This window comes from Mastigoproctus giganteus, chromosome 6 (assembly GCF_048544385.1).
Source record: "Mastigoproctus giganteus isolate SK-2022 chromosome 6, ASM4854438v1, whole genome shotgun sequence".
Classification (NCBI taxonomy): domain Eukaryota; kingdom Metazoa; phylum Arthropoda; class Arachnida; order Uropygi; family Thelyphonidae; genus Mastigoproctus; species Mastigoproctus giganteus.
This window is the reverse complement of record NC_143580.1, coordinates 182391433-182416476: the sequence shown is the minus strand read 5'-3', so window position 1 is coordinate 182416476 and position 25044 is coordinate 182391433. Positions and strand designations below refer to the sequence as shown.

At 36.9% G+C, this 25044-nt stretch overlaps 1 protein-coding gene across 5 annotated transcripts in view; it reads right to left on the bottom strand.

Moving 5' to 3' along the window:
• The window catches only part of LOC150084794 (uncharacterized), a 496975-nt gene that overhangs the window by 23005 nt on the left and 448926 nt on the right, over window positions 1–25044 (bottom strand). For all 5 annotated transcript variants that reach the window (XM_090376602.1, XM_090376604.1, XM_090376605.1 and 2 more), the window contains exon 16: window positions 5534–5685. In XM_090376602.1, coding sequence (XP_090232728.1) covers window positions 5534–5685 — 152 coding nt within the window. The remainder of the gene's footprint in view (window positions 1–5533; window positions 5686–25044) is intronic.

Here is a 25044-nt window from a genome sequence, read left to right as displayed (position 1 = left end):
TATAAACATCAGCAGCTTTGTTCGTGAAATAGTTACACGGATAACAAGCGATAAGTTATTAAGGAGCAGGTATGTACTGAATGGCTACTGAAAACTGTCAACAGATGTACTTGTCGAACAAGACATTTCCAAATACAGGAGGAGTCAATCTCTTTCTTCATGTGTTACTTTAAAAATAAACAAGTGCATCTCTCTATCTTAATTAGATAAAATATAAGCGTTGGTTGTGGAATTATTATAATTTTTATTTAAAAAAAAACGCATTACATAGATGTATAGAAATTTGGGGCAAACTTAAAAGTATTAAATTAATTTTTTAAAAAGTCTAATACTAACAGCCTGACCGGTACGAGACATCTGTGATAGAAGCTGGTGTACAGGGTACAACGCCTACAGGTAAAACGATTTCAGTAAAATTTAATTTTTGCTCGCCCACACATGGTCAAAGAAGTTTAGGAGAGAGAGAGCAGAGGAGAAGAAGCAGCCCAGGAAGAGTCAAAGAGGAAAAGCAGTCGCGTGAGCCAGAAGCGTGGTCAATTAAAACGCGTGTATTACTGTACCCTCCTGTTTTCACCACTCGACAACAAGAAATCCGTTTTCGTCCAATAATATACACGAAGCATTACTGATCGTAAAAATTAAATGAATACAAAATAACTGCGCATATTTTGCGGTAGTATTCAGGAATTGATTACAAAAAGTAGCCAGGTTATTTAAAAACTCAGTTTGTATTTTCTTGTTTATTATAATAAACAAAGCATCCGTTGAAATTTTAATGGAGATGTCACAGTAATAAGAAAACTTTACTGTTGAATTCTCACTTCATGACTGGCGAAGATATGATACGTGTTATTGAACAATGTTTTAAACACGTTGTCTGAAAAAAATCTGATGGCATCACCTTGGTAGCTGATAGCGCCTATCGAAATTTTTGTGGCGAAGATCTGGCATGATGCCACTCGCGGACTGACTGATCTTTGGATCACAGTAATGAATTCAAGCTTCATCTATGGTCACTAACTGGCTTAGAAAAATGTTTCAATCAAGGGCAAATTTCGCAAGAATTGTCTTCTCGATTATCAATCTGGTCTTCGTTTAAATCTTTCCTTGCCCACTTTGCTACCCCCCCCCCCCTTCTATGCTCAATTCGTTTTGAACAATAATGATGAATATGTTCAGTCCTTGCAATGTATGGGGATGTTACATTTAATCCAATCCGACGCCCTTTCAAAATCGGACCACGAAAAACAAAAGCATCAGTTTCCTGTGGTTTTGGAGATGAAAAAACAAAGAGCATGTGGTTAATGATTAATATTAAGTTGGTTTATAATTAATTACTAGATAATTGTTAAAAGCTAAATATTATTATATAAATTATTAAGTTAGTTTTATTATATTTATACCTGCTGGTACCAAAGATTTCTGTCCTATATTTTGTCTGTACATAGTTTCTCTGGATCTATATTTAAATTATTAAAATAATTCACAGTATTTGCTGGGAAGAATCTCCCCAGAGAGTCAATTCGCACTTGAGACTTGATTCTTCCCTGTTTATTCTCGGTCGTATCATCCGAGGGCGAGTGATCACGTTTCCCACTTTCGGCGCATCTATTCTCTCCGTTAGTAGCTTTGCCAGAGTTAAGATGTTTCTGGTTATGATGATATACTTCCAGTGTGGGATGTACAGATTGGCAAACAAGACCGCTCTTGAAATGGTAAACGGTTTCCCGGCGATCTTATTTAGCCATCTCAGGAGCCAGTATTCTACTCCTAGGAAGGCCTTGATGTTGTTCTCGGGGGCCGATGGACAGATAGTCGATGCGTACAACGGAATCGTATTTGGCGCAAGCTGCCACAGAAGATAAACAATAGCGACTAACGTGGGGGGGGAGAGAAACCCTGGGGTCCGCCACAACAACACATGAATATACCTGAATATACCTGTAACTTAAAAGTACTCTGAGAAAAAACTCTGTTCAGTTATTTCTTCTTTATGTAATTAAGAATCAAATTTGAATTTCGGGAAACTGCTGACAAAAATTTTGAATCTTAATACAAAAATAAGTCGAGTCGTGATGTTACAAAATGACGTGGGATCTTTTAAATAAGATAGTTTAATTAATAATAATCTCTTATAACAATTACAATAAGATGTAAATGTCCACTAATACCCATCATGGAGTAGCTCAATCTGAAAAGAAAAACAAATAAATATCGTATTTTAAGAATGGTAACTGCCGAATCTTATCTGCACCTTGTGCTTAGTTGTGAGAAAGCAACGATACAAATAATGACATCCCTGTCGCTTGAATTTACGTTTGAAAAATCAGAAAATCATGTCTGAAGTCACAGGGATTACTATCTTTCTTGACAAATGCAAAACCTGTTTATGGCACATTCAGAATTCATAGGGGTACTTCCCTTCAAACTCAGTTTGATTTTTCCATAAGACATTTAAGGGCAATTTATTATTTCTGCCTAAGTAATACTTTCAATAGGAGTGGTCCTCAGAATAAAAATAAAAAAACTGGAAATAAATATTAATGGTGTTTAATAATTCTCGCCAGCCTGCTTATTAAGATGATAAAAAAAAGTTTGAATAGTGCGATTTTCCCGTATTACTGGTTAATGATGGAAATCAATTCAGCAATAAAAATTATGAACGTAAGAACGATGTTAAGCGCAAGCAGACCTTGACAATTTCCTATTAGCTTATTGTGGCAATTTTCTAGAAAATGGATCTGCACACGCACAACGTTCAGAGAAAATTTTCCTCTGCGAAAATGCGAAATAAAATGCACATCCCAAAATGAATAGAACAAAACATTAAAGTTTATTTTCTTTTTCTTTAATTTAAGATGTCGAGGAAATTCAATAGGGCATGTTCCGATGTTTTACTTCATTTAATTCAAACACCACTGCAATGTTCAGGTAAAGTTTTGTGAATTGCTGAACAAATCCACAAATGCCAGAACGTGGAAAGGGTTCCCAAAGTGAGCCATTCAGAATGTTCGGAAAACTTTTCCGTAATTCTAATGGGATTAATCAACAATCAAATGTAGTTTGTTTGTTGGTTAATCAATCAAACCGTTCACCGCACGTTGGTTTTTGCTAATCCCTTTTGCTCCTGTCAATCAACCTCTACTTCATATCAAATTCATTGATAAATACTGAGATACTTTCAGAAATGTCGTTCGGATTTGTTTCATTGTAAAATTATAGTATGGAAAGCATAAAAACCACTATTCTAAGTAAAAATAATAAATAAAAACCGAAAACTCGGATTACTTCGGTTGAAAGTAAGCTGATATTTTCCTGTACACCCAAGAAGTTTGTATGGCGCGGCGTCCGACTGACAGACGTGTCATTTAGAATGGGTAAAAACAAGTGATGGTCGAATGTGACGTCACATAGCTTGACTGTCCGTTAATTGCCTAATCTCATGAAGGTATGGAACAGTTTTTCATACGGAAATCCCTTTCGGGTTCACTGAGGTCATATAAATTTGTTCACTTCAAATCCTAAAGTTATGGGGAGTTAAGTCACATTCCCATCACTAAAACTGAGCTTTTACATTCATCTCCTCTCAATAAAAATTTGACGAGTTCTTACTGTTTCCATGATCCTCCTTCGAAAGTTGGTGCACTGGCTACCAAAAATTCGATCGACAGAAGGAGGGTTATTTAACTAAAAAATTCCTCTAACTGACTAATTGACTTGGGATTTTCTTCTGTAAAGATTCACGAACTGCTTTCAAGAGATTTGTTTGGTATTCCCGGAAACTGATCTATCAGTCTTTGACTGGTTTCTTTCAGATTCCGATTCTACATTCAAGAAGATACAGCCTTTGAGTTTCAACAATTGATCGACTTTAGAACAGATGAAATAACCAAGTAATTATGCAAGACGTTAACGTTATACGAGAGGCGTTTGAAAAGTTCGTGGCCTGAGTAAGGGCTTATTTGGGGAGTGTGGTAACATGTTACTTTTCGACACAGTCCCGTTTGGAGTCAATACACTTTTGCGACGATGCTGAAATGTGTTGATTCCGGCTGCGAAGAAAGTTTTCTTCTGGGACTTAAGAAATCCATTCATTGCAGAAATGGATGCCGGCCAGGTATTTTTTCAAATTAAGAAATATGCGATATTCCAATGTTGGTGCTAGACCTGATGAATGGTCCAAGATGTCAAAGCCGCACTCACGAATGCGGCCATGGCAATGATAGATTTGTGAGTATGCGCGTTGTCCTGGTGGAACAAGGCTGCTTTGCTGAGTTTTCCCTTGGCGTTTGTTCTTGATATTTTCACGAAAACGCCTCACAAGGGTTGCTTAATATATACCTGTGACTGTGTAGCCTTTCTGAAAGTAAGCTACTAGCAATATTCGATAAGCATCCCAAAAACCGATGCCATCACCTTGCCAGCAGAGAGAATCGACTTGGCTTTCTTTGGAAGTTGAAAAGAGATGGTTTTCCATTTTTTGAACTGTTCCTTTGTCTCAGGCAGAAAGTGATGGACGTCTCATTAATGGCAAACCTTGCCTGGAAAATCTACTTGAAAACAATGCAATGACTTGACAACTCTTGTGCACTTTTGATCTGCTGTAAACAACTTTGGGACCCGTCATGATGACACCTTTTTCATAGTGAGAACCTCTGTTATGATGTGGTGCCCACGTTCAGATGAGAAGTCCAAGACACTGGCAACGTACGGAACTGTCACTCTTCGATCACTCCTCACCATAATTGAATTGCCTTTGACGTTACTGTAGTTCCTTTTGCCCCCAAACTGGATGGCTGCACGGTGACTAATTCTATCCATCTTTCCTTATTTACACAACTTTGTTGACTTCAGGACATGTAATTTAAAAAAAAAAAAAAAAGGGGGGGGGGGGTATGAAACTTTTTTAACACTGTACCACTAATCTTGCGTGTTCGGGTCAATTTTCAAACGCCCCTCGTATATCGGTTGTTACAGCGTATCCCCCTCACAAGGGCTACTTTATTAACCACTGCATATATATCTGACACGACACTTGCGTGCCATTAAAATTAAATACCTTCATGTAATTTCACAACAAAATAATAATAAATAACAGCTATATCGAATTAGCCAAAGCACAAACCTTCGGAAGATGCAAGTCTCGTTGTGGTTACAAATGGATAGCATCTCAGCAGGTACAGCTAAATTAATTTTTGATATGGTAAGGCTTGAATAACAAAGAAGACAAACCGCAATTTGACTATTTAAAAAAAAAAAAAAAAATCTTCCCAAACCCTTACGAAAATTCTCTTTATGCACAATTATTTGTGAATAAATGTAAAATTAAAATAAAAGTTAAAAGCTTAACTTAGGAAAGGTGAAAATGTAAAATTAATGGAATACAACAGAACATTCTTATTTGTACACTAAACTAACATAAAGCCATAGTTCGTATTGAAAAAAAAAAAAAAAAATTTTTTTTTTTAATGCCACGGTTAAAGGGCATTTATCTTGCTATTATGTATTAACGTACTGATAAATGTATACTAACTGTTCATAAACATCTTCCCACTGTTGATAGATTTCAGTGATGTCGTCCTTGAGATAGCAGCTAGAGAGTCCCGCAGTGGACATAAATCGGTGAACTTGCACCTTGGCTTCAAGTATTTCCGGTTTCAAATCATGAAGTGTAGGTAGCGACATCTAGGGAGAAAAACGTCATATTACGGACAGCAAATAATCGTCGTTAATAAATAGAAATGTCTCTTTCGTTATCACGAAATCAATTTAAAGAAAAAAAAAGTCATAAATAAAAATTCCATTAAGAGATTTTAATTAAACTTTGAACAAATAACTAATTATTTTACAACCTAATAATGAAAAATTAATTACTTAAATTACTCAATTACTTAATTTTATCAGAATGGTTCTTTAAGTCAACAAAGCAACTGATATCAGAAATGGGAACGAAATATTTGGGTATTTCTGTCTCCACATCTTTTGTCGTGTTTACAATCATTAGGATGACATTGTCTGTAATCGATAGTATGCTACTGCTGAACGGAAGTTCCTATAAGTTTTGCATATTTGGCAGCCTCATGGGCTAAATCATTTCTCTTGATCCCAGAATGGCTTGATCTGAATACTAGATGTGAATAAGGTTTTATTCCTGTTAGTGTCTATAGAGAACTTTGGTTCTGTGAATAACATACAAAAGATCGGTTAGCTCTAGGGCCAAAAATTATATACGTTTTCTAATGTGATTTAAATGCAGGGGAATCATATAGAGATTTAGGTTTTGTTTTGTTCGTTAAAGGGTTTACCGGGATATCAGTAGCTGTGGTTTTTTATTTTTATTTATTGTACTAGGCGTTCCCTGCCAAAAACTGGCATCCCCATTTTATTACACAATACCGTACTTAAGGACACAGATACATGATTTCACTTATACAACACATAAATAGATATGTTTAGTACATACACCGATGAGCCAAAACATTATGACCACCTACCTAATATGATGTTGGTCCTCCACGTGCAACAAAAACAGCTCGTATCCGGCAAGGGATTGATGCTTTCTAAATCTGGTACCAACACGTAACCAGCAGATCCTTTAACTCCTATAAGGTTCGTGCGTGAGACGCCACAGATCGGAGTTGCTGTTCCAACACAAACCATAGATGCTCGATGGGATTGATGTCTGGGGAATTTGGAGGCAAGGGGCAATATCTGGAAGTCTTCCTCATGTTCCGCGAACCAGTCTCGAACAATACGGGCGGTGTGGCATGACGCATTATCCTGCTGAAAGACGGCACCGCCAGAGGGGAAGACAGTTGCCATGAAAGGGTGTACCTGGTCAGTAATGAGACGTTTAGGTGTAGAGTGCAGTGTGTTTAGTGACAAACGGCACCAGGGATTTCCCCCGTCTCCGTTGTTTAGGTAGGTGCTAGACGTCAGAGTTCCCGGCACATGGATGATTGGACCCAGGGTATGCCAGCAGAACATCGCCCAAAACATGACACCACCATCACTTCCCCAGGTAAACGACACACACGTACCCGGCCGTCCACATGGTGCAACAGGAAACGTGATCCATCGGACTGGACGACATTGTTCCAATCACCCAAGGTCCAGTTTCGATGCTCGCGTGCCCATTGTAGGCGCTGTCGCCGGTGAACCGTGGTAGCATGGGCACTCTGAGCAGCCTGCAGCTACGCAGCCCAATTTTAAGCACGATTCGATGTACTGTCTTGTGACCCGTCACCAGCATTCCAATTACCGGCGAGTTGAGCCACAGTCGCCCTTCTGTTGCCATGTACCATCCAGGAGAGCCTTCGCTGACGTCGAGCATCGGTGAGCCGTGAACATCCAACATCTCGCCGGCGATTCGTGGGTTTTCCCTCCTCGGACCACTTTCGGTAGGTACTAACCACGGCTGACCGTGAGCACTCCACCAGCCGTGCCATTTAGGATATGCTCTGACCCAGTCGTCTGGCCATTACCATTTGGCCTTTGTCAAACTCGCTTTTTTAAGTCCGCTGCATTTCCCAACTGAAGAACAAGAGTAACACTGATTAATGGAGCTCAGTATAGAGTGTTTTTTATACCCTGTCCCGACCCGCGCACGCGTAGTTCACCTGCAGTTGCTTCGATTTGCATAACGACTCGCTGGTCATGTGTTGGCTCATCGGTGTTATCCACTTAGTCCAGTCCAGTCCAGTCCAGTCCAGTAGGTAATGTAGTCAATGGTATGCCAATGAGTCTCAAAGACGCTCAAGAACTACAAACCCATGATAAAAAGTTCAATAAAACGCTATCAGTTCATCAATTATAAAAAGTGCACATTGATAAAAGGTTGAAACAGTCCACCACACAGGCTAGGAAATGGAGATATGAAGAATGCGCCAGTGGCAATAAGCACGAGACACTGGCAGAAGAATACGCCCAGCGGAGGTGGATTGTCCTAAACTAAATTAAGTTTCGTGGATGAAGTTGTCGAGGAAAAGAGTTTGTTTATCTGCAATAGTGTGGAAACATTAATCATCTAGATTAACAGCCCACCACCTTTCACTTAGCTATTTCAAACAGTAAATATTGCTGAAACTCAGAATAGTGCCTCTAACCGTCCATACAAATTATGGGATCTGAAAAGGTTAGTAAGCAGGGCCTAAGCCTTTGATTACTTTCTATTCCATCATGTGTGTGCAAAAAAGAAGAGAGATCTGCCTTTAAAGGGCGCCTCCGTAGCCAGGAGCAGCAGTGCGTAGCACACGCTTCTTGATTAGACCGGGGTTCAAGCCAGTGACCAAATACGGAGGATGCGGAAAGGTCAGGGAATGACCACCGCATATCCCCGGAGCAATATGGCCTTAGTTGCTAATGCTCCTAAAAAAAAAAAAAAAATAATAATAATAAAAATAACGAACAAACCTTTAATTTCTCGGAAGTGTATAATAATATTCTACAGAGGGCTTTGGTGTTCGCAGTCACTGGACAGCTTGGCACTCGGGGCCACAGATGAAAGAAAGTAGGCTTATAGAAAGGGGATGTCAATAGATTGCATCTGCAAATTTCGAAACTGCACGGCAGAATAGTGGGTTCGTATCCAGTACGAAACCGGAGAAAGTTTTAAAGGTCTCTTCAGCCAATCGCAGGTAATGAGAGCGGGGTTCGCCCTCCGTGAGTTATTCCTGTTTTTTCGATCAACATAACTTGTAAATTGCCCACTTCATCACATACCTATACAGAGAAAATACAGGATAAATACCATATGAACGGGAGCATTATGACGAAGTAGTCTACATTCTGAAACACTTCAAAACCTTGAAATTGTATATGATTCGCAAAATAAGAAACTGCAGCTGATTTCGGGGGCTGCTACATCCAACCGAAACTACTGAACCTAGCATTATAAGAAATACAAAAGTATGTCCAGTCTCTGACAGCATTCGAACCCCGTATCAGGTGGAAAATGTAGATGTGTCATACTTATTTCATCTCAAACATGCTGTTGTTTTTGTAGTAGTAAGGTTTTAGGGGCATCAACGACTAAGGCCATATTGCTCCGTGTATACCCGTCTGTAAATTGCGTGTTTTCTGTACGAAAAACCCATGCTACTTTCGCCCGAGACCGACTAACTCAGCACGCCGTGAAAAAGGCCCATAAAATTCTTCACATCACCAACGAGATTCAACTCAGGTCTTTTGCACCCAGTCTGGGGAGGACGGCGATTCTACCAGCCAACTGTGCTACCCCACGTGGGCATCTCATTCATTTGTGGAAGATCCTTTTTATTGTGATGCAATCTGACTAGCGATGAAATTCGGGTAGGCTCATATAACTGCAACTAAAAAGAAACTGTAAAATAGCAATCCTCGCATCACAAAGGAAATATTAATAAAATATGGTATAGTGACGGTCTGACCGACATTCTTCACTTATCCTTTCAGGCTGAGCAGCCTGAAAGGCACACACACACAAAAAAAAAAAACATGGGAACGTTGATCTCGGTGAACATGCTGTAAACTTTTTTTTCTTTAATGTTAGCTACCCGATAATATGTATACTGCCAACACAGGAATAGAGCGTGAAAGCTACTCACTACTACGGGGAATAGAGGGAGCATCCCTTAACCCAGTATTGAATTCACGAGTGGTTCCCCCCAGGGGGAATTTCCTTTCATTTCAACGGACATAAAAAACTACGTACTGTATTAGAAGGAACGTTGCCTGACTTCTGTATCTTCACCTGCCTTGTAAATGTTCATCCCTCTTGAAGATTTACGGATCCCATTTGTGAGGCAGGTCTGGATTCAACACCACTTTTACAAAATAAAAATTAATTTTCTGTACATCTTCCTCATTTTTCACAACACGAATTATGGAACGTCGGTTCCACAAATGATTGCCGCCTTTACTCATCACTGTGTAAAATACTGATATTATTCTTCTCGAAGATTACTTTGCAAGTTTGAGTCTTATTTTTTATTTTTTGCAGTTGGTGTGGCATGCTTTGTATTGCAACTGAGTTAGTTCGTTAGCTAGAGGTGGGAAGGAAATTCTCTATTACAGATATGGGAGAAGGTGGTATGGAATTTCCACATATATCTCTGTCAATTTAAAGTCTGTCTGTGAATATTAATGTAAAAGCAGTAAAAAATGAAGTGCCGCATATAAAATCACGGAATACTGAACCGCGTTTGCAGTTCACAGTACAGTGTATACCGTGATTAATACCAATAATATTAGTAACGGTAAATGATCCACCAAGGAAGCGAGTATATACGACATTAGTCAAAATAAATAATAAAAATAAAACATTTTTTGTATTATTTATTTATTTCTTTATTTATTTGCCTATTCGTTCTAATAATTTGTATAATTCTTCCTCAAATTTATTCAAACTACCAACTTCCACGACGCCATATGGAAGTTTGCTCCAACAATCAATTCTGGGCACATCTGTTCCCCAACCATTCTTTCTCAATTTAAATTTATTTCCCCTTTTGTGCGTCGTTCGAGAAAGAATGCTATCAACATTCAGTTTATTCAATCCACTTAAAGCCCTGCACACTTCAGAACTTAATCTTTCTTGGTAAAAGTACGCTTTTGAGCCCCTGACTAGCCATGTTCCTCTTCTCTGTGCTCGTTCCAACAGATCCACGTCTTTCCTAAAACTAAGTTTCAAAACTTCTATGCAGTTCTCAAGACTGCTGCCTAACCACGGCATTATACAACAGGATAATCACCACCAGTTAAATGATAACATTGCATTGTATATTATTAAAAATTCTTCAAGAGAGCTGCTGAAGGAGGGAATGGGTAACCGTGATACTTTTCCCAAACTTCCAGACCCTTGCAGCAAAGCTTTGTTTTTGTCGTGTGAAACTGTAATGCAGGGTCCATTATTAGATTTGCACTGATATATTCAGCTGCAATAAAAAGTTACAATGAAGCTGGAAATTCCTCTGTCCCCAGCCGTACAATTATTTGGAAAAGGCGAGATTGCTGAAAAGATCTGTTCATTTCGTGATATTTAAATTGCGGAATTTAATAAAATATCAATTTGCTCCTGAGTTCCTAGGGGGAAACTTGGAGAATCAGTGCACGCTGTTCGAGAGGCCATTTCAGAAGTTGTCACTTGCTGCAACTAAAAAATGCAGGACCAGATTTATCACTCCTAGGTACACAAGCTTTCATGGTCCCTAATGTAATTTTTAGTAAAAAAAAAAAAAAAAACTGGCAGGCGCTCTGGTAACTCCGAACCTTTAGGCAAATATATCGTAGATCTAGTTACGGACCCACATCATATCATGACTTAATGGATCTACAGCTGGACTATCCATGGTACAGATGCTGGAACCGAAAGGGAATTTTTAATCTCATTACCGAGAGAAATGATTTTCTTATTTTCTTCAATAATTTTAATCAAGTAGTTTTCTTTAATAGAGGGGACATGGACGGTGTCAAGTTATTATAACTGCATTTAATCGTTTCTGGTCAAATGACAAAATGACCCAAAAAACATACCATAATAACAAAAACTAATGAAGGTGATATTTTACCTCCAAGTCCTCTAGCCATTTTAAAATTGCACTTTGGACTGATGATAGCGAATAAATTTTCAATTGATAACAGCAAGCTAACGGTACTAATTTAAATATTGAAATTAATAAATACAGTAACCAATAAGCTACAAAAGCACGCTTTTTACTACTTTGTTAATGAATTAAAAACTACCATAAATACTCTAAAAAAGTTCTTTATCACAAAACGGAAATCTTTGTTAAATCTTCAAAAGAGTGAACTTTCTCTCATTATTTCAACATTCTTGAAAATGAAACAGTCACGACTTTATAATTAGGACACTGTAACAGTTTTTACAGCACATATTCAACCAGGATTTCAGCGGACTTAATTAGCTCTGTCGAAAAATTGCTGAGTTTCACATTCTTTGGTGTCACATAAGATAAAGGAAACCTGTGTTTCTGCCGTAACCGGTCTTTACCAGGACGCAGTGATTAGCGATGGCTTCAAACCCTTTCGGTGAAGGGCAAGGCTATTCACCTCGGGTCATTTTACACTGCCAGTCCAAGTTTGGTAGTTACCAACAAGCATTCCTTTATAGACAGGGGAAAGTTACAAACCAATTTTTTAAAGGGGAGAATTATTTAATACCGATCTAAGCAATGTGATGAAAAATTATAAAATAAAAGTGAAAAAAATCTTAGTGGACTCTTTTTTTTTAGTCTAAGTAATTTTATATTATAATTAACAACAATCTTTTAATGTGACGGTATGTATGTTCACTGGAAAGGATGGACTCTAGTTAAATGTGAAAACTGTAATTTGTATAGTTTATGAAAGCAGCTTTTCAGGGTACACCGGAAGTTGTAAATATTATTATTGTGCAGATAACTCAAAGTGTCATGAAATACGAAGCGTAAGTAGTAACAAAGCATCTGGCCACTAAGGCGGGAACCTGGTGTCATTCACCGTCACACCATGTTTAACTCTGTCAAAAAGTTGTAACTGCTCGAACGAAAAGAACAGCCCGCCTCTTTGAGGCTGTTTATATAAATAACAGCCTCAAAGAGGCGGTCTAATCTGACCAGACAGCTAAATTATCCACACTGCCATCACAAACAACTAATGAAAGTGCTTGGCAGGTGAAGTAGTCGCATTAGATATAAAGATAGGGGGCGCTGTTTATGAGATAAAGTAAGCCTTACCACGCCTACGCCGCCTAATATAGTTTATGTAGTTTTAGAGGTACAGTACACTAATATCCGCCCTTCACAACACGTTATTTGCACGAACAATTCACGCAAAGCATATACAATATTTCATACAGTCGCCATTCTCTCTTCGCGATTTCATGGAGGTTTCCCCACTTCGCTATCACATAAAATTCACCGCTAACAACATTCTCTTAAATATAATTTGCGAATAGTGAGTGTATTCTTTCAAGAGTAAAATCATTTCCTTTTGACTCCAAGGCGACCGATGCGAGACATGGTTCGTGGGAAGTTTATCAACTATGGCTATTTTTTAAACAGTTTTACATATGTAAAAGATACCATAAATAAACTTTTTTTTTTTGTTCACAAGTGAAGACACGCTATTCGGATCTGCACCATCTACAGCAGTTGAAGTACTTCTAGTGTAACGACCAAGATTACGAGTTCTGTCAGCTGTAAGAAAGGGCAGACCGCCGCAGCCCTGGCCACTTGTCGGAATACCTGGGGTGTTGGCTGCCTATGTAACATTCATGGTCCAAGAACCAAAAGTAGGGGTCGGAGCTGATCAAACAGTGGCCGACTGGCCCTAACTCAATTTACCGCTACCATCTCTAGAGACAGACCGAGAGACGGCGCCCTTGCTCCCGGCCAATGCTCCAATTATCGCGGCCACCAATGCGGCATACCAATAGCCAGTAGGAGCAGTTACGTTCGACAGAAAGGCTGTCAACCCTGGACAAATATTTGCCGATGGCTTCTGCATGTCTCGTAAAGACAATTTACATTTCAACACGTGACACAGCACACCATGTAGGCCCACAAGGGTCTGCTGTCAACACTGGACCCAAGAAGACGCGGAGGAAAGAGAGTAAAAAAAAAAGGGGGGGGGAGGAGAAAAAAAGCGTGACATATAACACGATAGTTGACCAACGTCTAAGCTAATGTACAAAAACTAATTCATGACGACAAACACAAATTCGAAATGAACTATAAACATGTAATGTAACGAAATAATCCTCCCGAATTAAAGTTTCAATAAATTTCGATGGCTTTCTTGTCAGGTAATAATTCACACCACTTCGTGGTTAAAATTATTTAGCATTTCTCTTTCTTCAAATCACGTTCCCTGGTATATTTAGTACAATTTCAGCGCATTATCAAATGGAAACTTTTCAATTAATTTTAGTTCGTTATTTATAAAGAGAAGTGAACACACGTTGTCGAAAGAATGCCACACAGACTTCTCTGATGCATTTTATTAACTAGTAGCTATATACCAATTTTCTTGTCGCACGCTTTTTAAATTTAGCCAGTGCGCTGATCATATATGGAAAAATAATAATAAAATACAAAATGACATTTTAATTAATAAAAAAACCAAGTACAATTTTAAAAACTCAACTACTGAGAAGTTAAAAAATAAATAAAGAAATCCTCATTGTACAAAAGGATAAGTACAATAATCCTTCGTAGCGAGACGCTAAGGGTCAGGAGTTAATTTTACATATTCCAGCAGGCTGGGAAATTTACTGGTGACTTACTGTTTCATTATTTTTAGGTTTTATTTATTTCATATCTTCTGATAAAAAGCTCAGTTTTATCATCTGTAGTTAAAATTCAATGAAAATGGATATTGTATTTGGCGTAGTGAGAGAAATTATGCATTGTGGTAATATTACTGAATATAGTCAATAGTTTACCTGTTGACGGAAAAAAGTCATTCATTCCCACAACTCAAGTCCCAGGTAAAAAATGTGCCCGGGCGAAAATGTAGATTTTCTTACTTACCCCATCTCACGAAAAGAAAAGGAAATTACACACGCCGAACATGGTCGTTCGTCAAGATTTTAAATTTTATTTTGAAGGTTCACCAATAAACCGAAAAGAAAAGTGGAGATGATGTATTAAAAGTTTGAGGCTCAGAGAAGTTCGTCATCAATGAAACATTCAACCATCGGCAAAAGGACGGCCATATGAGGAAAGACTGCGATTATATGGGATACAGAGCTCGGCAACCTCAGAGGTGACCTAATTGAGATTTATAAGGCTTTGAGAGGGATTAGTAAAATGAATGAAGGTGGAATTCTCACTATTATAAAGAATTCCAGAACTAGAGGTCACAAATTCAAATTACAGGGGTTGAGATTGTAGGAAGTTTTCTTTTAGCAAGCGAGTCGTTTATTGTTGGAACAAGTTGCCTTCTCAGGTAGTTGAGGCTGACAGTCTGAATAAATGCAAAAGTCAACTGAATAACTGACTTTTACCTGTGTGTGGGGGGGAAGCATATAATTTGTATTCTGGCTTCCTTGCAATATGGTGAATACTATTACTATAATCATGTAAGAACCTAGCATTGTGCAATTTCTGGATGGATGCCAAATGAAAGGCAAAAGACGATCCTAATGAAAAACCTCGATTCTAAACGCAAGTTTAAGCAAGTAGGTAAGCATTGATCTGGTACGTAGTTGAAGAAATACATAAATAGGCATGGGAAGAAAAGTGGAGAAACAAGGACTTCTTGATTGACGATGTGAATTCCAGACCAGTAAGTTTTCCTGCATAACCAACTTAAATGCTTTGTACAAAGCTGAAACTGTGTGTGTGTGTGTGTGTATATATGTGTGTGTATGTAAGGATTTTTAGGAAGGTTCGCACATATACGAGCATAAGCACCTATATGGTCACCATGTACAATTATTATTTATTTTATTATTATTTATTTTTATTTTATTTTTTACGTTTTGTATGTTAAAAAGAAATTCATAGCTTAAATGTAGTTTTAATGAAGTACTGTTAGCTTTAGACAGTTTGTGCATATATTAAATTGTCTTAACAAGGCGACTAGGGTCCATCACTTCGTGAGGGTCTAAAAAACTACGAACCGTTGTATTAAGACAATCACAGACAGGAAAAATGCAAAGAAATGCGAATAATTGCAAATGGATGCAAAGCACACTGTGATGGGGTAACGACGAGTAGCCTCTGAGTATAAGCGAAAAGCCTGTACAAGTTGTTTGACTGAAGTAATCTGAAGTCAGAATCACGGGAAAACGCGTGATCTTATACTCATGATAAGACTTTTTCTAAGTCTTATCATGAGTATAAGATCACTTTTTCAAAGTCTTATCATGAGTATAAGTTTAGCAGGAGAAACGAAAGACATAACTGGTTTCTCAAAAGCATTTAAAAGTCATCTCAGAAGTTTTTAATGACTGGAAAACAAGCAGTTCTTCAGTAAATGTGACAAAAAAAAAACAATACTTCAAGAGCACAGCCATCATCGGACTATACGGAAAAATAGGGCATCCAGCATATAACATCTGAATTCAACCATGCCCAGAACAGCCCTATTTCAACTGTACCATGCACAGAAAATTGAAGAAATTGAGTACAGGTGACCCCCGCTAAACGCTGATAATTCGTTCCGGAAAAAAAAAAAAAAAAAAAAAAAGTAAAGTGCAGCCATTATCAACCCACTGCAGGATGGAAGCCTCCTCAACAATTCATGCTGAGGGAAATGGACCATAATCTGCCACGCTGGTCCAGTGCGGGTTGGCAGATCGACCGTATTCAGCAGTCAAGGGCTTAAACCCCGGTCTACTCAAAGAGCGTGTGCTACTGCACTCCCGCTCCTGCCCACTCGGCTACGGAGGCCTACGATGCTCTAAATCTAGAGCGCCTTAATATCTTTCCAATGTAATCCATTGGTGTGGAACGGAAGCCTTCCTCCGTTCCGGAAAAACAGAGCGCTAAGTGAATCAGCGCTAAGCGAGCGCCACATTCCCATAAAGTAACATATGTATTTGTAAGTTGCGGTCTGTGCCACAGGATATTTCCTAATCAATAATAAACGGTAGTGAAAAGATGCACAGATGTCGGTCAAAATATTTAATATTCAAATATTTGTACATATAAAATATTCTGCATTACATACGTATATAATTGTGGTAACTACTCACGTATCAAAATTAAACTTAAAATTCCAATTAAAATCATGAATTTAATCATGAAAAATGTATCGATTTTGGGTTGACATCTTCTAAATAAACTAAAAGGGGCATTAATTTTAAATCCCCCGCAGCGTTACCACCCAACAATAAAGTCACACGATCCTTCGCCGATTTGAAACGTGGTGTGTGTTTTTTTTTTCCCTTCTTCTATGTTATAAACTTGTTGAGAAGTATAACACACAATACCCCTCTTCAATAATTTTAACAAGTTCTTTTTTGAAAGTTTCCATTCCTTGATCTGCACTTGCGGCTTCTTCCTAGATTTTAAATCTATTCAACCAGCCCTTACCAGTTTTAAATAGTTCCACTTTTTTTTTCTTTTTTAGGTGAGTTTTCTGCAGATCATCATATTGGCTAATCTCTCTCTTTTATAATATTAACTTAACTGGATTCTGCATTGGATATTATCTTCAATAAAATTAGTTATAAAGTCTTTCCATTTCAATCCTAATAGTCGGCCTAGTCCTAGTTGCTTGCAGTAGAACAGTTATCTTTCCCGCTGCTAAAATTAATTCTTTATTTTTTTATAATTGTTCTTACAGTTAAACTTGCAAGTCCTAAATTATGGCACACATCCGCCTGTCGTTGACCGGAATCGATTCGCTTCAAAACGTCTAATTTAATTTTCAAATTCGATATTTTTCTTACATTTATAGTCTTCGTACTGCACCCAGACTTTTTTTTTTTTTTTCATTCTTATCGGCCATTATTAACTCTTCGAAAATGTAACTGCATTGGTTGCATTAATTATGATACGTTTGAGTAAACTGTCCGTTACGCACGATGTCTAATGCTGTACTGAGTGATGATTAGTCTTTGGATAAATGCATATAACGCAAATATTACAAGCAATATACTTGATAATTTTTTAAAATGTTGATCTCGGAACTACGTAACAAGTCACTGTACTGCATTAAATTAGCGTGCGAGAAAATTTTACTGAGCGTGGGAAACGTTTTAATGCTGCTTTGCTATTCATTTTCAAGCTATCGACTCCAATCAAATGAAACGATTTCGTTAAATATGCCAAAAATGCAATCTGTAAAAGAGCGTTATAGTGATCTGTGACAGCGTTATATTCAGATACGGGTTATAATATAAGAACAGCGTTATAGCGAATCAGCATAAAGCGAACCGCGTTATAACGGGGGCTGCTGTACTGTATTGGCAGTCGCCGGCCTATTCGGAAACCACTCACTTCAAAGACACGCAGAAAAGTCCGCTTGCAGTAGTGCCGAGAACGCCGTGATTGGACACAGAACAATGGACTAATCACGATACTCTTTGTTTTGCATTGACAGTCGGTAGAGAATGTGACGAGACCCTCACGAAGTGATGGACCCTGCTCGCCTTGTTAAGACAACTCAAGCATCCGGAGATGGTATCATAGTATGGGGAATGTTTTGTTGGCATGGACTGGGTCTGTTTATAGCAGTGAATGGTAGAATGCCATCCAGGAAATACCTGAATTCTGTATTTTATGTACTGCACCCTACAATGTTACACTTTTATCCTATATTTTATACTTATCCCATATATACTTTTTCAAAATTGTAAAATAGCTAATGCTATTTTGACTTTATTGAAATTATATGCAATAGGAAGGACCGTATTTTTATTTTATTTGGTTTTACAGCCAGTAAGCAGGATTTAAACTGCCTAATTAAAGTTAATGCAATGGTCTTATCACTTAGAGTAAAACAAACAGCCTACATAAAGAGTTACTCCACTAGTTTCAAACAAATGAAATTTCCAAAATTTATTTATTTAAAAGATAAGACACTCATCAGGCTGTTAGCAGCAGTCTCAGTTGTTTGAAAGTAGTGCAATACTGCACAAACTTGTTCTGAAGATAAAATTTATTCTGCTGCAAATGATGAGAATCAACTGGACAATTCAGATACTGCTGACTGAAAAAACATGAAAGGACAAGAAGGTCCTCCTAACTTAATAATTTCAATAAATCCAAATAGCATTGCTATTTTATAATTTTGAAAATAAATTTCTAGCAATGTTCCTCACAATTGCCCATTGGAGATAGCTTTTTTGATTTAACATGCAGTTTCAAAATAGAGTGGGGCAGGGGTACTCTTATTTTTAGCTCATGAACTGGGGTTCAGAAGGGATTTTAAAGTAAAACTGATGCTTTCAGATTAAACAAAAGAATGAATCAACTCTGCCACTGGCAAAAAAAAAAAAAAAAAAAGCAAGTGATCAGGCAAATTTTAAATAATAAGAAATCATAAAACTGTACGGTATTTGCAAACTATATATTAATTTTTGACTCATTATCTTGAAAGTTATGAGAAATATAGCACAAACGGTTTCTGCAAAACATCTTAAAATTAAAACTAAGCAAATTAACAACTGTGCATGTCAAATGAAACACCTCATAAACCTCTAAACCTAAAAATACAGAGTATTTGGATGTTTGTAAATAATAAACAGAACAACAAATAAAGGGAGGGAAGGAAGGGAAAGAATTTAAGCATTAATGATAAAGAAAGAAAAATAAATAAAAAAAATGATTTTCATTTTGTTTAATAACAAGGTACAAACTACCAGTCATGGTTTTTGGTATTAAGAAATCATGGTGGATGCAAATAATTGTGTTTTGATTTTTGAAGTGTTTAGTTTCAGAAATCATTAGCTATGACTGTTGTTATGATATAGATTTTTTAATTCAAAATTAAACCATGTTCATAAAGCTGTTATAATCACATAATTCTGCAGCTGTTTCATCCATGCAAGGGCATAACAAAACGTGACAGAAGGCACAACAAACCATTCACTATGGCCTATGCTAATGAGTTGTCCAACCATGTGATTCTGATGATGCCATATGCCTGGACTGCTGCTAGATGGTAACACTCAAATGTGGATGGAGTTACAGAGTTGATAGTTATTATTTTTGATAACTTTTACTTAACTGATTTTGGCCCCTAAACTACCAAAGTAATGTAATAAGTTGGAAAAATCTTGAAATGTAACTGATTTCATGTTAAGTTAGTTCAAAATTAAACACTTCAAGCTTTTTTTTATATTTTTTTTTTTCTTGAAAGAGGAAAAAAACCAAATCAAATAAAAATTCATTTCAGAGGATTAATTTGGATTTCCTGGATTGCCAATATTTTAAGGGGAACAAAAATTGCAATACTAATTCTCTGAATTTTCATAAATCAGTAATTGGGATTAAAGCATTTTTTAAAATAGAGATTCAACTGATTTTGAGTTTTCAGTTTTTCAATAGAGTTAAACAGTGTAGTTAGGCATTACTTCTGTTTCAAGTCATTGTATTATATATTTTCTATCAAATATTCTCCTCTATTTTGTTTTATTTTATCTGGAAAATGAGTAATCAGTGTTCACATATGAAAATTTCCTATTACTGTCAACTGCCAGGTAGCTGCTTTTTTCAAGCAGCTACCTGGCAGTTAGATTTTTCCTGTTACTGTCACTGCTACCTGGCAGTGACAGTAACAGGAAAAATCTAAAATTTGTGCCTTCTTTGCATTCAAAAATGAAAATTCTGTCAATTAAACAGAAATATATTTTGAACTAGATGTTATCTGGCAGCAAATCCAAAAAAACTTATTTCCCTACATCCGCTGAGGAAACAAAAGACGGTGATTTTTTTTTTTTGAAAAGTCTTGAAATTGAAATATGGATTCCAACTATGTTAACAATTATAATTACTCGCTGCCAAAGTAATTACAATTGCACACAGCGAGTAATTATAATTACTCGCTGTGTGCAATTGCGTGGGGGGAAGAGACTTGAGACTAAAGCAATTACTGAAAGCTTTTTGAATGAATTAAATTGAAATGTGAATTATACTTGACCACACCGCAAGAGTTGTAGTTATCAAGCAAATTTTACTCTGTACAAAGTTTTATATTAAAACTCCCACACAATAGAACTATTTGTTAATTGGTGATGTTTCTAGATTCCACATTGAATTGTCCTCAGGCTTAATCCATAGTCACCACTTTTCTCATTTGCAGCCTTCTACACCACCTATGGTTTCTCCTGGACTGAATATTTCATTTGTAAAGAGCAATGCCAAGTATATATGTGTATTGGCAAGTATATTTGCCAAGTATGAGCCACTTCATCTAGGTTATAAATTATCCTGCTGCTTTTCTCTTTTAAGAGACTTATCTGATTTAGTCTTTTCTTTTTAGCAGTTACATAGAATACCCATCCCCATTTTCAGCTGTTTTTGCTAAGAACCTCATACTCAGCATTTGCATATATACTTGTAACTACTTCTGTTGCCTTACTACAGACTTCCTTCTTTTGCTCTGTCTAACTAGCTAATGTCCCTCATCATCCACTTTGGCTTTTTTTTTTTTTTTTTTTTTTATGGATACGAAAACATCTTTGGCAGCACCTACTACATTTTTGGACTGAAGCAAAACCAAATGGCAATGAAATTTTCAGATGGAAATGGCGCCAATGACGCTAACTGAGTCACTAACGATTTGGTAGAGCAAGTAGCGGGGATGAGAATAAAATGTTACATCGTTTATACTAAGAAACAAAAATGATGCAAATGACGTCACTTCCTAAATGACGCTAACTCAGTCACTAATGTTGATTCGGTAGAGTAAGTGGCGGGCAGTAATATTATGAAAAATAAAATAATAAAAGCCACTGAAGAAGCCTCCCATGTTGACAAAAGAACGAGTTCCAAAATGTAGATGATAAAAAAAAAAAAAAAAGGAAAAAAAAAGTGTTTAATAAAATCTGCTTCTCAAGATTTTGATCAACATCAGCCTTCTACATCGACTTCTCATCAAGAAGCTGGGCCATCAACATCATGAAATTCCATTCAAGAACTTCCTGAAGATTTCAATCTAGAAAATTTGAGTTCAAATGAATTACCTGAGGATTTTCAATCAATTTCTGAACTGGCTAGACAGAGTATACTGCAACAACCAGCTTTGATTGCACCATCAAAAAAGAAACAAAATCATATTTCAGCTCAACCGCCTGTTGTAGACCCTCCACAAGTTTCAACAGTAGTCAAGCATGAAATCATTTTTCACGACTAACTCTTGTAAAGAATTTGAACAACAATTTCTGAAAACTACATCTGTTTGTGATATCTGTAACTGATTATGGTATGAAAATGATGTAAAATTGTGCACTCCAGATGTAATGACTATGAAGGCCCAACCCTCTAACCTCATCCAAGCCAAGGATGTTTTACACATAAAATAAATTAACTTTCATTTGCACAAAATACACATGCTGGGTTTTTTTTTGTGGTATTTAACTAATGGTATGAATGCACATGATCTTCCAGTATAAGCTGTTTAAAAAAAATTCTCATAATTCATTTGTGTTTGTATTCATCATGTACATTTATTTTCCAATGGACAGAGTTTAAAACACCTCCCTTTCACCTGTTCAAGTCATCCTGATCAGTACCAAGTAGGCACTCCTTTGGGCTGACTTGAACGGTCTGCAAGAATGGTCAAAAAAAGTAGCAGCTATATTTTGATGCAGCAAAATGGACCAAGTCTTAGACTTGGGGAATAGCAGCCCCAAAATAAATTATTCATTTAGTAGGATTGAATTAAAAACAGTAGAGGAAGAAAGGTATTTGGGAGTTACAATACAGGCAGCCATGGAAGTCCATGGTGCCCTATCAATGATTTATCGAATATTATCCAGTAGAGACATGGAGATGATAGTCCTACTATATAAGGACGTAAGACCATATTTAGAATATTGTGTTCAAATAAGGAAACCTCATCTGAAAAAAGGCATTTAAGTTTCTTGGGAGGTTCCAAAGATGAGCAACTTGCATGGTGAGATTGGCAAAAGGGCAACCGTATGAGGAAAGACTCCGTATATGTGGACTACAGAGTTTGGCCACCAAGCACCTCAGAGGTGACCTGACTGAGGTTTATAAAGCTCTGAGAAGGGTTAGTAAAATGAACGAAGGCAGAATTTTCGCTGTTATAGGGAATTCCTGAACCCGGGAGCATAAATTCAAATTACAGGAGAAGGGATTTAGACTATGCTGTAAGACGTTTTCTTTTAACCAGCGAGTTGTTGATTTTTGGAACAGGTTGCCTTCACAGGCAGTTGAGGATAACAGTTTGAATAAATTCAAACTTATGTGAGGAGGGAAGCATATAATCTGTATTTACATATCTACTCATCCCCCCTCCCCTCCCCAGCCAGTGCAGCAAAAGCCTGTGGCTTCTTTGCACTATATGGCTATTACTAAATACTGAGATCTCCTTGAACACCATCCATTCTGGGACACCATGGCTGTCTCTCACAAAAAGTTCCTGTGTTGTCATATTTATGATATTTGCTCCCAAGGTTGAAGATATTCAGACCCCTTGCATTTTCTCTTACAGGCTGAAATAAATAACAGTTCTCCAAACATTTCATAAATATTTTCATGCTGAGCGAATGGCCAATCCAGAAGTTTCAATCAGTAACTGGTAAATTAAAGTGCCCAAGACAAGACACTTACATTTATTTGCCGACTCATGTTGCAAAAAACTGTATACCTTGGAAATTCATCATCTAATCAGAGGGTGGTATCATGACCAAATATGTGAAGTCAATAAATCATCTAAGTTTGATCTTAGTAAACCATCTAAGTAAACCAGAATTTCCACCATATATTAAAAGTGAATGCCTGGAAGTTACATGTGATGTTTTAACTGCACAAAAAAGATAAGATAAGTAAACAAATTCATTACCACTTCCTAAGAAATGTCAAAATTAATACTTTTAACAGGAGGGTTTGAAGTCAGTAATTCACAACATAAACTAGAACAATAAGTCTAAAATTAACTAGGACTCAAGGCACATTATAAAGAAGAAAAGAAATTAAAAAAAAAAAAAAAACATTCTGATAACTGAAGTCTGTACTATTTTGAAAGTGCTGGCTGTTAACACTCTACCAGAAGTGAGTATATAAAAGCTGTTCCTATTAAGAAAAGTCTGATCTATTAACCACGTTAACATTAAAAATAATTAAATTTTCTATTTATATTCTGGGCTGGTCAGAAGTCAACAAGAGAGAGACAAGAATATCACTATTTCATATCTTAGTTCATGGGCAACTCTGTACTTTTAACACTGGCCACTCACAACTTTGCAAAATAAAATAAAACACAAGTCAGTGATTTTTTGACTAGAACTTTGAAATTTTGGAAAAGAGTATACTGATATTGAAGATTATGTACATGCTGAGTAAATGTTTTTTATCACTGTTATTTTTCAGGAAGACAATCTCTACGGCAATATAACAGTGATCCTGCCTTTTGAGTCACAGGTTAAATGCCTGTGTAGATATTCCTTACCAAAGGATTGTCATCTTCCTATCAGTATCTCAACAGGTTCCTGAACTGTTATTGTTTGTTTATTTATTTATTTATTTGGTTTTTAGGAGCATTAGCAACTAAGGCCATATTGCTCCGGGGATATGCGGTGGTCATTCCCTGACCTTTCCGCATCCTCCGTATTTGGTGATCACGGGCTCGAACTCCGGTCTAATCAAGAAGCGTGTGCTACGCACTGCTGCTCCTGCCCGCCTGGCTACGGAGACGCCATGAACTGTTGTACTTCTTGTCAGGAATATTGCTGGCTAAATTTTTTTTATTATTTTTTTTTTTATTTTTTAAAGTTCAAAGTTGAGAGTAACAAATGCCTGCTCCAGTATTATCATTAAACAGTAAGACCTGCATCAACGAGTAGAATACTTGAAGGGTCTAAACAACATACATGGGCACCTTAGTTCTTGACAGCTCGGGGGGGGGGGATTGGTACGATTAAAGATAAATTAAACTGAGGTTCACTTTTTTACTAGACATAACTGGAGCATAACTGTTCTGGTTATGTATAGTAACAGTGGTTGACAAATCAAAAATAAGATACAAATAGATAACATTCTGAGAATGATGGTAACTGTTGATCATTTTTTTTTCAAAAACATCACAGTATAAAAATAATAATAATGAATCTGTTGGTAAGCAATTTCATTTCACTGAAAAATAAAATCCTATTAAATATATCTGAATATATGAATTTTTTTTTATCTTGTAATTACTGTTTGATGGTGTTAAAATCAGTTTGAGAATATTCTTGAAAGATAGCTATTCTTGTTGATCCAAGAATCATCATTACTTGTTGACTCTACACTGTTCAACCTGCCTTGCCAAGCACAGTGTTATTTAATTTACTACACAATCCATTTATTTAATTTATTACATAATCCACTTAATTTACTACATAATCCATTTATTTAATTTAGTACATAATCCAGTGGCTGACAGTGT